Consider the following 13,666-nt stretch of genomic DNA (forward strand, 5'->3'; position numbering starts at 1 on the left):
CTGGAGTGTGGCAAATATGCCACCAAACTTTCTTAAAGGTTCCAGGAGAATCCAAGGAACTATAGGCCTGTAATCTGAACAGGCAAGTTAATGGGAATTAAGATAAAGGAACTATCAATTAGTAGGTACCTAGAGAAATACTTGAAGAGAGTCAGAATGGATTTTATAACATTTAATTCAGGCTTACAGGCACATCTGCTGTTCTTGGAAAGAGTTGGCAGATATGTGGATCCGGGATGTTCAATAGGTGCATTTTATGACAACTCTTAAGAGGTTTCAGTAAATTCACTCAACAAGTAATTACTTCAAGAAACTGAATAGTTATGAATAGACAAAATGCATATATGTGTTTAAAAGGTAGAAAAAAGAGTAAAACTAAGCTATGAACTCTCCCATGAGGGGCAGCTCATCCAGTGATGCTCCACAGGAAACTTTACTGGGACCTGCAGAGCCCAACACTTTCATAAATGATCTGGTAGGAGCGTGAGTAAAGTAGCAAGGTTGATGATGGTGCAACTTTACTCAGGACAGACAGGAGAAAGGCAGTTTCTGAAGACTGGAAGGAAGACTTTATATTTACATTTTGGAAAAAAAACAGGCAGATAAAACTCAATGCAAGTAAACATGAGGCAGTGTATATGGGAAAAATCAGTCCTAGCATCGTGTATAAAGAGTTGGGCCGAGTTTATCATTGCTACTCAGGAAGGAGATTTTGGGATAATGACAGATTGTTGCATTGTGTGGGACTGGATGCTGGGCAGTCATCAAGACTGCAAACCTCTTTTCTGGAGTTCTTAGGAAAGGGACAGTGAACATCAAGATCCTTCTGTATCAATCCATGGCTTGGCCACAACTTGAACACTATTAATGTAGTTGCAGTTCTTTTATGTTTAAGGGTGAGGGAATGGTTAGGGAAAGGGTTTCTTTTGTCCTAGGAAAAGTCACAATTTTCCCAGAAAAAACTGGGTAAGAGGAATAATCAAGGATGTAAAATGGCTGCCAAAAATAAAAAGAAGAAGAAGAAAAAAGGCTGCTTAGGCTAGGAGAAGCAGAGTTACTGGGGACAGGGTCAAACAAGAAGTTTCTTCTTCTAAGTGGTGATAGCCCTATGGAACCTGCTGTCAGAAGTTGCTGCAGATGCTGGTACTGTGGATGAGAAACTGGTGAAAACACTTGACAGGAAGATCTGTGGAAGGGTACTACCTAAAGAATTCATGGAAAGCTCGTGTGACTCACCAGCTGAAAATAGTTGGTGTGGGAAAGCACCCAGGAGAAGCATGCTCGCCCTGCTCCTATTCTTCCTTGGACAGCTGCTTTTGATCAGGGCTGCAGGGAGAGAGCAGGGCTGGGTGGGCCCTGGGAGGGGGCTGGGGGGCTGCCAGCAGGAATGCAGGAGCTACGTGCCGTGCTAACCTGGGCAGCAGCACCAGGGCCCAGCTGGCTCTGGCTGAGCCCCCTCGGGGGCAGCCCCAGCCCCAGAGAGCTCACCCAGGGCTGGCACCCACCAGCCTGGGCTGGGTTTCCTGCTGTCATCACTGGGTGTGCCCAGCTCTCAGCTGGCTGATATAAAACATTGCTACTCCTCACTGCTATTTGCTGCCTGGGCATTCCCATCCAGCGGGCATGGTCATGCACCAATTATTCTGGTGGAGTCTAGAAATATAAAGATGTTAAATTCTCAAAGGAGGAGAAGTATTCCAGCTTTAACTCTCGGTTTGTTTCCATTTTCCATTTATTCATTTCATAGATCTAATGATTTTTTTTGCATGTCAGCTCTAGTACATTTACATTGGGGTCTGAAAATCATTAGGCTGGGGTTTTTTTGTTAATGGATCTCTGTCAGCAATAGTAAATATTTGCAGCCAGAACTGATGCTATATATAAGAATAGATTCCAGTGTATTCTCTTTTTAATTGTGATGGCTTTGAAGATCTAACAGCACTGAAAATTAGCAAATAACTATTTTTATCCCTGGAGTCAGCAGTTCTGACTCAGTGTCCATTAAGGAAATGAATTTTAAATAACAGGATTCTTAAAAATTATTGTCACTCATTATCTTAACTACACTTAAAAAGGAATGGCATCTATTATAGAAATGAAAATATTCTATTGGTGTAATTACAAACTAATGAAGACCGTTAGAAAGTAATTATGTTAATTAATATCATTGCACATTTAATCCCGGGATGATTCCCAAGGTCTCCAGCTGGGGGCACTGGGCAAACACGGAAACCTGGCAATGACCAGCGTGAGTGAAGCTTGCACCTAGACAAGAACTGTGCTGGAGGGGAGGAGGCAGGGAAACCAAAACCACCAAGGAAAATGGATGTGAGGTACAGTCATCACCCTGGATTTGAGAATTTCCTAAGATGAAGTAGATTTTACTTTCAAAACTCTTTTGCTAGTGACAAACGGTTGTATGCTTTTCATTACTCATAAATTATCCAGATTCTTTAGCAAAGCTATCCTTTTAATCAATAACTTCCAATTCTAATGGACCCAGATAGAAAAGTTATTGTAAATTTCAATTTGTTGCCATTCAGTTTCATTAAACATTTTCAGCCTTGTATAAATCATTGTCTCTACCTACCTTTAATATTGCTATTTATTCATTTATATCAGGGAAAGAGGTAGAAAAGAAACAGAAGATGCTCCTTGTCAAAGTTCAGTGTGAAGCCCAGCATGCTTTGAGGTCTGCATGGGCCTGGAGAGAGAGATTTAGCATCTGGAACAAGACCTGAGGAGAAGATGTGGCATATAATTTCTCGAGGAATACCAACTATGCTATTAGGAATATGTCAGAGACCAATGATGGTTTCATGCTTTCAACTCATACCATTAAAAAAATTACAAAATACCAGTTCAGGAAATCATAGCCCTAATTTTGTTGGTAAGGTTCTCTAAACCAGGGCAGGCAGGTGATTTTTAAGTTAGCCAATTTAGTGTTGAACTGGGTACTCAAAAGCAGAGTTTGACAGCAGCTATAGGAGAATGCATGAAAGGGTGAATGTACTTATGGGGACTGCACAACTGTAAATGGATGGACCAATAAGGAAAGTAAATATTCAACATTGCCAAGCTCAGAGTAGCCTAGATCTTCCCTCCAGATGATATTTTTAACTGGATTTTGCAATAGAGCAATGGATTTCCTGATCCCTGGAGCTCCTGGCCTTCTATCTGGCCTCTGTGTTACAAGTTATGACTGCTTGCAATGGATTGAAGCCAAAAGTTGTGTCCACATCACCGGCTGTCAAAACACAGGGACTTCTGTCTGGGTGTGTAGATACTCAGTTTTGGAAAAGCAGGAGAGAACATTTTGTTCATGTTTCTCCCCAGACACACCAATACACAGACACAGAGAAAAAACCAAAGCCCTAATCATGCCATACTTCCTTAGTGTCTTCCATGTAATTGTAGAAAACAATCTAGAAATGTTAAGGCTTCAGAGTAGCAAAAGCATTAAATTTATTAGGGAACCAGAAAGTTGAAATAACTATCAGGTGGTTGGTGGTTCCTAACCTTTCCTATCAGGTTAGCAAATATTTAGGAGTTCTATTTTCCAGTCCTTTAATCTAAGCTCTAAGCCACGAATAAGAAGTTGGCCTGGAATTCACAATCAACCTTGCAACAACAAAATTTTGTTTACACCTCGACAAGCAGTGAACAGTACCAGTTTCACCTTATAAGATGCTCATTGTTGCAAACCCATAAAGAGTGTTTGCTTTTTAATATCTCAGTGTTGTTTCAAGAGAATGAAGCTGCTCTTGGACTTTGACACCCAGAATGAATTAAATGACACGTGAATAAATATATATTAATTCTTTTTTATTAAAGTATCAAAACAAACTTGAGGATAGAAAACAAACTGCTTTTTAATGCATTTTAAGGGTTCTCCTGAATAAAGTTTACTTTGAGAAAACTCATGCAACATACTGTGTGGCTGTTCAAACACTCTTTTCCTGGGCACAGTCAAGTGACCCTGAGTACCATCATTTCCAGAGCAGCGTGCAGGAGCACGCACACACACACACACACACACACAGAAGGAATACAGAGCAGCTATGACTGCACATGTAAAGAAATAAAAATAGATTCTCTTCTGACAATAGTAGTGGTACCATATTAACATTTGGCATGCCGAGTAAATAAGAGCAAGCAACAAAAGCATGACGCCTGCGTCACCGGTGATATGGTTAAAGGAACCATACAAATTCCCTAAGGGAGACACATGAATTCTGTCATTACAGTCTCTGTGGTAACACTTTATAACGAATCATGAGACAAACAGCCCTGTCTGCTGGTATTTGAGAGGCAAAAAGCAAAGGCAAGGTGTACGAAACTGGGGCGATGCCTCGGTTTTGTATTTCCCCATTACAGAAGTCAAATAATGAACATACTTTGACAAGTTTATTGTACACACTCCGTGTAGATCTGTTGTCTGGTAAACAGCTGGCCCAATTACATGTAGAACTTGCCCTTTAAACCAGAGAAGTTGCCACAGAGGCTCCAAACTCTGCTCACAGGACATGAGAAAACTCTCACTGAAGTCAATAGAACCTCCTTCCAATATACAGCAAGATCATGGATTCTTAAGACAGAATTGGACCTAGAATGTCATCTTTGTAATACATTCACTGTTCAGATACATGAAGCACATACCCTTAACATGTGATACAGGACATTACAATACATCCAGATCTTAGGAAATGGTACTAAGTAGTTCTGTTGCAGAATATAACAATCATATGAGGACCAGGTACAACATGTGATGGACTTATTCGAGACCTGCAGGGTAAGAAGCTCATGGCTGAGGTATCTTCAAGTTTAGCCTTTAGAACAAACACACAATTTCAACACTGCAGAACTGGTGTAAAATATTATGCACTGTAAGCTCCACTTGTATTTTGCTTTGTTTAGATTGTGGCATTGAACAGTCAGACACCACTGGTAGAGGTATAAAATTTTGAAAGGCATATTATCTGCACCCAATCATTCAGGACACTCAGTGCCTCATCTTCAAAAAAGATGAAGGATAAGTGTTTTTAATAGTGGTGTCTCAAGTACAACTGGTGAAGTTTAGGAATATATAATATTAAACACCAAGAGATAAAAGACAGCCCAACACTTGTGTTTTCAGTTTTATCTTGCTCGCAGTATTTATTAGCTCTACTCATTATGATATTAGTGATAAATAAGGATAATACTTTCTTTTACAAAAAAAAAATGTAAGGGTATATTTTATAGAAATAAACAATCTGAGAATTTCACAGAAACATCAGAATTCCAACACTCATAGCTCCAACTGTTTTGTCCAGCAGCTCTTCTACCAGTTCAAAAACATCCATGGTTAGTATTTAATAAAAAATTAAACAATTATTCACTACATCAAAACTCTTGCCTCCTTTAGATTCTAAATAACACTTTAGATTGACTGTAGTTGCCACTCAAATGTAAAACAAAAGTAGCTACAATCATAACTTTTCCCTCTGAGTCACCTGGCAAAAGGAAGTAATCCTGACCAGGATGGAAAAATCTTTGCCAAGCTCTTATGCCTGTAAGAGCTATCTGCATGAGCAGACCCACTGACATCCATGGAACCTCTTCTGTGACTGAGGGGTAATAGCATGAATTAAGGCTTATAGGATTAGATCCTAGATGAATTTTAAAAAATATTTATTTTTTTCAAGGCTCAGGAGTCTGGGATTCACTCCTGCATTTCTTTACTTGAGCAAAACCTCTATCAATACCCCATGCACAGTTAGTTCCTTCTTTCCAATTCAGTGGGCTCAAGTCACCAAGTCAGTAAGTGACGGTACAAGCTGCTCTTCAGCAATTCAAGGAAAAATTGAATTGTCCCCAGGGGGTAGTATCTGGAGTGATAGCTCATAAAATACAAGCTAGGCTACCTAGATGTTCTGCAAGGAACTTTTCTTTGTCACACTTACTAGACCCTTCAAATTCAGTCACTGAGATGAGTCACAGAAAAACGCACATGAGCGTCGTGAAAAATATGACAAAGCTTGGTTGGAACTACAGGGGTTTTTGTGTGTGTGTGTGTGTGTTAGGTTAGAATGCAACATTACACATCAGTACATTCTGCCAGAAACCATCCTCCTGGAAATTCAAAAGTACTCAGTCCTCTTTCCCCACCAGCAACAAGGAAGAGCAGTGTCCATCCAGCAGAGCTGTCTGTACCCCGTGCATGGCTGGAAGTCCTAGTGTTCTAGCACAAACCTGTGAGTGCACATACTGCATGCTAGCAGAGCTAAAACTTCAGAAGCTGTTGTCTGTAGCTCCTAGGAACAGCAAGTATGACAGGTGCAAACCCTACATTGGAGGCAGAAGGCTCCTCAGTTTGATTGAGACCAGATCTTCCAAGGGCAAGGATCGCTGTCAAGCCAAAATTATTCTTTCCACTCATGAGGGCAATCTGCCCTTCCTAAAGGCTCTTGACTAATAGAATCCTACACTTTATGTCAGACTCCCCCACGGATTCTGGTAGCTGTTAAAAACATTTTAAATATCTCCACGTTTGCCATATCACTTAACCTTGCAATGTGCCTTCTTTGATCTGTTGAATAAAAAGATTTCTTTCATCCTCAGGTGTCCTCCCGTTCTGTGCACGGACTATGCAGGTGGGCCTGTGCAGGTTGAGCATGTATATCAAATGCTGCTTCTCGTTCTTCAGCTCCTCAATCTGGGCTTTCAGCTCCGCATTGATCGTCTCCAGCTTCTCCGATTCCTAGCACAAAGCACGCACACAATTTGACACTCAGAAGTTCAAATAGTAAGTCATTGGGTTTTTTTTCTTATAGTTGTTGTATTTTATGGGTGGGAAAGGGTATGGCTGGCAGAGAAAGGAATCACATGTACTTAGTGCGCTGAAACGATGAAACTGTACATTCCCCTGTCAGTAATGGCCTGAAAACCAGATTGAGAGTTACCTCATTTGGCCTCTAGAGAATGTAATGGAAGTTGAAAAGCAAAATTCAAACTTGTATTCACTTACAGTGACAGATACCCAAAGCATTATTGCTATCTTCTGCAAAATTATTCTGAGCTTTTTGGGTCAAAAATTGACCCAAAATTATCTACGCTGCTTCTTAACTCCCCGGAGCATCAGCTCACATATCTATAAACCCATGTTAAGCTAGCAAAGTGCAAACACAGCTTTTTTCCCCTACCCCTAGATATAGGAATATACAGGCCTGTATACCTAGATACACAGGCTTGGTGCTACTGAAATACAGTTTTATATCACAGCACAGGAGGTGAAGATGTGCCTGGGCTCCTAGGACAGAGAATTCAAGCTTCCACACCACTCTGTTCATAAAGAAGTCAGAAATTACTTGTAGGTGAATATTTTATGAAACATGATCTTACTTCTTTTTGTATGCAGTGTACACATTCAAATTAACATTATCCCCATAGACAAGATTGGTCACTGAAACAGCAATCTCTTCTCACTCCTACCATGCTTTCACTTTATGCCAGTATCAACCAGGTTTGGATTTAATATATGGCATGTTTATTTTTCATAACTAATGTTTCTAAGGGTTTACAGAGTTTTGGGGGACACCTTTCTGACTTCCTACTATGACAATACCCTATGCTATCTGTTTGGATCCGGGCAGGATGACAGATTTGGAACAATTCAATCCAGTCACTTACTTTTTGCAAACATTCTGTTTTTTCCTTCTTTTTGTTTCGGCACTTTGCCGCGGCAATTTTATTCCTTTCCCTTCTTCTCTTTTTTCTTTCATCCTCTTCAGGAGAAAACTGTCCCACAAAAACAGATACACACAATGCATAAGATGCTGTAAACAGGAGAAAACTGTATTTTGATAACTTCTGGATTTTTAAAATCGACATGGAAAGTGCTGTCAGTGCTCACATCATGAGTTACACAAAAATGTGATTCTGACCTTGTAGAAGGGCAGGAACTTCATTAGAATTGTCAATAAAAACCTGACTGGAGGGGGGTTGTGTGTAATCTATATGATTGCTCATTAAAATCAGTGGTACTCAAAAAACTCACTGAATGTCTCCCCGGGCTCCCACACCTCTGTGTCTCCTCCATTTCCCAGGGAGGAAAAGGAGGAGGGGCACAGGGAGCACATGGAGGATGTGTCATGAGTGAGGCAGCCAGAAGTGAGTGAATTAAAGGCAGCACCAAAAAGGGCACACTGTCACACTTCCTTCTGTTTCCTGAGGAAACTCAGACCAAGGTGTAACTCTTTCCTCGACCAAAGCTATTTCTCCACTTTCAAAGAGCAATGTTTTTCATAGATAGTGTCATCTTTAAGCAAAAATCTAGTGTGGACATAGCAGGTCCATGCCTTAACCCCCACGGGTTCTGCTGGACTGTCCTCTGGCAAACAGAACTTCAGTAGTGACTTATTCCAAGTCCAGCCACCACTGGGCAGGGAAACCAGATTAGCACTTGCTCTAAGCACTGTAAAACATTGTCTGTAGTCCATAATTGAAAATCAAATATCCAACTATGAGAAATACCAGAGGGTTTGCCTGAAGCACCCAACAGAAAGCCAAGCAGCTGGCTTAAGAGGAAACAAGTATGGTACAGGGGGTTGTCTATAGTTAATACAGTTAGTGGTCTTGTGGCAAAACTCTGTTAGAGAATTAATCATTCACACCAAAATTCTGTTTAAAGAGCCTTACCTCTGTTTTCAGCATTGATGTTTCAATTGGCCTTTCAGAAACAGTCACTGTGTCCAAAGTGGAAGTCATCCTGTGGAACTGACGCTTGTTCTGAATGGCAAACCTCAGTTCCTCCTTCACCAGGGGGGTTAAATTTGTGAAATCATCAAACCCCAGTGACCCTGCAGGGGACAAAGTGGGAACAATTGCGGAGGCGCTGACTTCTAATGCAGATACCTGGCCTGAGTGTTGGACCATCATTTTGCTGAAAGAGAAAAAGAGATAATATTGATAGTCTTTCAACAACTTTAGAAAGGCAAACAACATCTCTTAGAGATATATTTCATACTGTGAATAATTCTGTAATTACATTGCTTCAGTCCCCATTCCTAGTCTATCCCAATCCCTCAAAAGAGACAAGCAGTTAAGAATTTGGAACTCAAAAATCCTTCAAATTTATGTTAAGTCAAAGTTAGTATTTAAAAGTAAGAATAGTATCAACACATGAGACACAATTTCTAGGTCTTTCTGAAACTTAGTATTTAAAAAATTGAGTGCAAGTATGTACACTGTTAAGTTTTAAACTGGTAGTGTGTGGCAAATGAGAATTGAGTGAATAGGAAGAGAAAGAAAATAAGAACAAAAATAAGAAAGCAAATAAGTAGTACTATTATTTAAAGCATAGTAGGAGAGTTAGAGTATCTTCATCTTCAGAGCTATATCACCACAAATTCCAGCTTCAAATGGACAGAACAAACCTTGTTCTCAGCTACACTTAGCTCAATGAGTTTCAGGTTCTTTTACCAGAAGCTGAAACTTGCAAACCACAACAGGATCTGTCACAAAGTTATCACACTCAATTTTACACACAGCTGTACATTTGGCTATAAACCCCTGGAAAATAGTTAACAATAAGAACTGACACAAAGGCAAAAGTCTCTACATGCTCTGTGGCTCCACAGCACAGGCTGAGTTGGAGGGATTGACTCATGAAAAATGTGAAGCCGTTTCTTTCATTCCTTTGCTCTTGTAAAATTCGAAACTGTCCTTATGTGCCCTCTACGAGAGGCTTGAAATTCTTAAATATTTATGGCTGGATCTTCTGCTGACATAAAACAGTGTGATTGAGGAGTCTTTAGGGGAATTATGTAAATGTAAACGTGTGGAGAAAGCTCATTTCTAGTGGATTTCTGAAGAAAATAAACCTATCCAACAGTGCTCTCTACTTTTCTCTTTTTAGTCATTCTTATTAGTTATTTTTAGCCAGTTTTGAAGGGAGAGAGGCCCCATGTGCTCTGTGAAAACTGGTGGCCCCACTGAGGGAGGAAGAGGCAAAACTCAGCAGTCAGTCAGCCAAACTCAGTGGGTTTGCTGATGCACACATCCCTGCAAGCCACAGCCCATCTCTCACCCAGCAGAGGTGAGATAAGAGGTCTGGAAGAAAACTGAGCACCTTTTGTGTATGGTCCAAGGGACAAAAGGTGCAAATCCACAGGAAAACAGATTGTAATACTTCCCTGGTTCACAAAGTGACTTGTGTTAAATTGGATTTTACTATGTTGGTTTTCCAGCTGTCTTTGGTGCAAAGATTTTTGGTTTTGTTGTTGTTGTTTTGGTGGTTTTTTTTTTAATAGTGGTATAGATAACTACAGTATGTAATTATCTACTCTGGATTACAACCACAATAATTACAGGAAAGTCAATTGTAATTAACTTGGTGCAGGTAAGCAAACAGCTGCCTCAGGGTAGCAGTGTGGGTAAGCTAAATTTCCACATGGTCAATCCAGAACTGCACAGTTCCTCGTACGTTACTTCTGGAACCCAGCAAGAAATGTTTGGGGTCATGTGCCTTGAGAAGAAGATAGAATTTGCTCAGAGATATCTAAAAATACACTGTAGATCCACACTGGTGCAAATGAGAATAGAACCCGGTTCATGGCTGTGAGGCAAACACAAAAATCACAGGAGTGTGAATTGCCTGTTGCTGGAAAATATCAGGTCCAACTGCAGTCTTCCTCACTTCTTCCTCTCTCAGTGACCACAGAAGAGCTGAACATTTCCCAGAGTCTCAGGGTGAAATCCTGACCCCAGGGAAATCAAAAGGACTTTTTCTGTTGACCTCAATGGGCCAGGATTTCACCCGTAGTTATTCAAGATGGGGAAATTATTTGGAACAATTTGTTATTCAGAAAGACCTTGGGAAATTTATGTAATTCTCTTCAGAAAGCCCCTGCTCATGAGTCACATTTAAAGTACTGATACAGTTTAATCCTATAATCTCAGAAAGCTAGCAGTTACTCTTTTCCAGCAAGTCAGAAATGGCCCTATTAATTTCCAGATGAAGTCCTCCCAGTATTATTTACCGTTTACCAACATTCAACCATACAACTAATTTAAACAGGCTAATTCCAGATGACACTGAACCCCTCACTGCCAGCAGAAATTTCAGTTATTTTCACTGACTCAGTGTCCTTGAATGCTGATGATGGCTTCGTTCAACAAAGTTAATTCTGTATAATTCAATCCAACCAGGATTCTTAAAGTAGCAGTAAAACTGTTTTTCCAGCTTCCAAGATAATTAGTTGGGCTAATAATTTTCAAGCTCTGCTGGTTTATTCAATTATTTTTCAGTTTAGGTGAACTTTTAATTAAGGTCAGCAGCAGCGCCAGAGGAAACCAAGAATGTGCCTGAGAAATTGTGTTAATTGTGGATTTCTAGTGGTTAGTGCTAAGTGCACCACAAACACCACCAAACCCTACTGCAATGGCTTCAGGTCCTCTCACCCTCCTGTCACTAGTGTGTAACAGAGGAGTGGCCAGGTGCCCAGAGCAGAGAAAGTGTCCTCGACCAAAGGAGCTGGCTGCTCTCCTGCCCAGACAGCTCACTGCCCTCCCAACCATCCTGAAATGCAACTCTAATTGCTCCAACAAGCTAGATGTTTGGCAGTTTCTGAGGAACAAATCTGCTTTCAGAAATGTTTTACAAATAGGAAAACTAGATTTCACTATTAAAAAAAAAAATGCAACAAGTTGCCCTTTCTTGTCCCAATTTTTGTGCAATTTGTCCCTTTGTACCAAAGCCATGCAGAACACTATCTCATTTCCTCTGGGTTTGGGAAGGCTGGGGAAGCAGTAGGAATAAGAGTATCAAGCCTTAGAGCGTGATTCCGTGGTGGCCTCTCTGCTACAATCTCTGTTTACTGTGTCAGACCACGCACATGTCCTGCAGTTGCTGCCACTGGAGGTGCTGAACACTTCTGAGCCCTGCCCTGCTCCCGGCACAGCTTGTTCCCGGGCTCGGTTAATGCTTCATTGCTTTAGCCTCACTTCTGGAATTCTCAACAGTTTTACCCTCCCTATTCAGGTAGGTTCAAACAACTCCATTCATTCGTTCTCCCCCTGCTTTTTGTTTGTTGTTTTGAAGATGATTCTTTTCATCTACAATGAGCTTTTACATCTCCTCTGCCAAGATTTTAAAATCTGAACAGGCTTCCTAGCTGTGCTCCTCCATTATTTAAGGATATGCTTGTTTAATTTCAATATTGAAAGTGACTACTTTTAGTTTTTTTCTTGCTTAACAGCAGATGGCTGACTGTGCTTCTTGGTTTTATTTCTTCATACGAATTCCTTTTCCTCTGGTGCTGATGCAATAAACCTTGATAACCACTGAGGTTAATCTTAAACAGCATTAAGAGCAATTACAGTTCACAACCTCTGTGCACGCTAGTTGACCTTAAGCTTTCTGACATCCCACATCGCTCCCGAGGCATTTTCTCGGCTGCCTTTCAGTTTCTCAAGCGCTGTTACTAGGAGGAAAATCGATTTCCAACAGGAAACCCGTTCTCTGAAAGAAGCTGTCCGTTGTGTCGCGCCTGATTTGCTTAGGTAACAGTTCAGCAACTGATCTACCCCACGCCAAGGGGGGACACCGGCGCCGAAAGGAGAGCGGATATCCCCGGCTGTCACGACAAGTTCCCGCTCGGTTTACGGGAATATCAGAGACAACTCTGCCCGCGGCAGTGCGGGTTTGTCACGGCCCGGGCTGTCCCGCCGCGGCTCCCCCGTGCCTGTCCCGGCGGTGCCGCCGCCGCCTGCCCCCAGCGCCGGGCAACCCGCTCCGCTCGGGCATCCCGGGGCTACCGTGTCCCCGCTCCGCTCGGGCATCCCGGGGCTGCCGTGTCCCCGCTCCGCTCGGGCATCCCGCGGCTCCAGGGCTGCCGTGTCCCCGCTCCGCTCGGGCATCCCGGGGCTGCCGTGTCCCCGCTCCGTTCGGGCATCCCGCGGCTCCGGGGCTGCTGCGTTCCCGCCGCGGCAGCCACCGCGCGGTGCCGAGCGGCGCTGCCGGCCGGGGACAGCGGGGTCCGGGCGGGCTGTCCCGGCGCTCACATCTGGCGGCAGCCCGGGCAGGGGGTTCCCCCAGATGTGTGCGCCGGGACGGGGCCGGGCGGCCGCGGGGCTCCGGCGGAGCTCGGCGGGGCCGGGGCTCTCCCGGAGCTCGCGGCAGGCGGCGGCACCGCCGCGCCAGACTTCGCCCGCGGCGGCGAAACTTTTGCCGGCGGCGCGGCGCGGGTCCCCCGGCGGGCATCCCTCCCTCCCTCCATCCCTCCCTCCATCCATCCCTCGGCGGCGGGACAGCCTCCCGGAGCTCAGTCCCCCAGTCCCGGCCGCCCCTGTCCCGCTCGCACCTACCTTGGTGCCGCCGCTGTCCCGGCAGGAGGGAAGGGGCTCGGCAGCCCCGGCGCGCTGCGCTCCGCGCTGCTCCGCCGCCTCCCGCGGGAGAGCGGCTCCCTCGGCTCCCCGCGCCTCTGCCGCTCGCCCGGGTTGCATCACCCCCCTTTTATAGCCGAGCGGGCAGCGCTGGTATTTACTCTGGCGGCGAGTCCCTGGCTGATGTCATGCTATTAATAGCCTCTCCGAAAGAGAGGGAGGAGGGAAGCGGGCCGGGGCGGTGATGCAAGGCTTCCCCGCCGGCACGGCACGGCACGGCACGGCTCGGCACGGCACGGCA

The 13,666-nt window shown here is 43.5% G+C and overlaps 1 protein-coding gene across 1 annotated transcript; it reads right to left on the minus strand.

Annotated features, from left to right (window-relative positions):
• Positions 1-5,154: 5,154 nt before the first annotated feature.
• Positions 5,155-13,437, minus strand: ATF3 (activating transcription factor 3). The gene is made up of 4 exons (XM_054280051.1): positions 13,348-13,437; positions 8,680-8,923; positions 7,672-7,779; positions 5,155-6,742 (listed from the first exon to the last, which is right to left on the minus strand). The coding sequence occupies exons 2-4, from the start codon at positions 8,917-8,919 to the stop codon at positions 6,545-6,547; spliced, it is 546 nt and encodes a 181-aa protein (XP_054136026.1). The 5' UTR covers positions 8,920-8,923; positions 13,348-13,437; the 3' UTR covers positions 5,155-6,544.
• Positions 13,438-13,666: the final 229 nt, after the last annotated feature.

Source organism: Melozone crissalis, unplaced genomic scaffold, assembly GCF_028551555.1.
Source record: "Melozone crissalis strain CALT ecotype California unplaced genomic scaffold, PUWL_Pcris_2 ptg000027l_1, whole genome shotgun sequence".
Classification (NCBI taxonomy): Eukaryota; Metazoa; Chordata; class Aves; order Passeriformes; family Passerellidae; genus Melozone; species Melozone crissalis.

Coding starts and splice junctions, on each gene's coding strand:
- ATF3 (XM_054280051.1), bottom strand. CDS start 8,919: ATGATGGTCCAACACTCAGGCCAGGTATCTGCATTAGAAGTCAGCGCC. Junction 7,780..8,679: donor CATCAATGCTGAAAACAGAG/GTAAGGCTCTTT, acceptor TTTGTGGGACAG/TTTTCTCCTGAAGAGGATGA. Junction 6,743..7,671: donor AAACAGAATGTTTGCAAAAA/GTAAGTGACTGG, acceptor GCTTTGTGCTAG/GAATCGGAGAAGCTGGAGAC.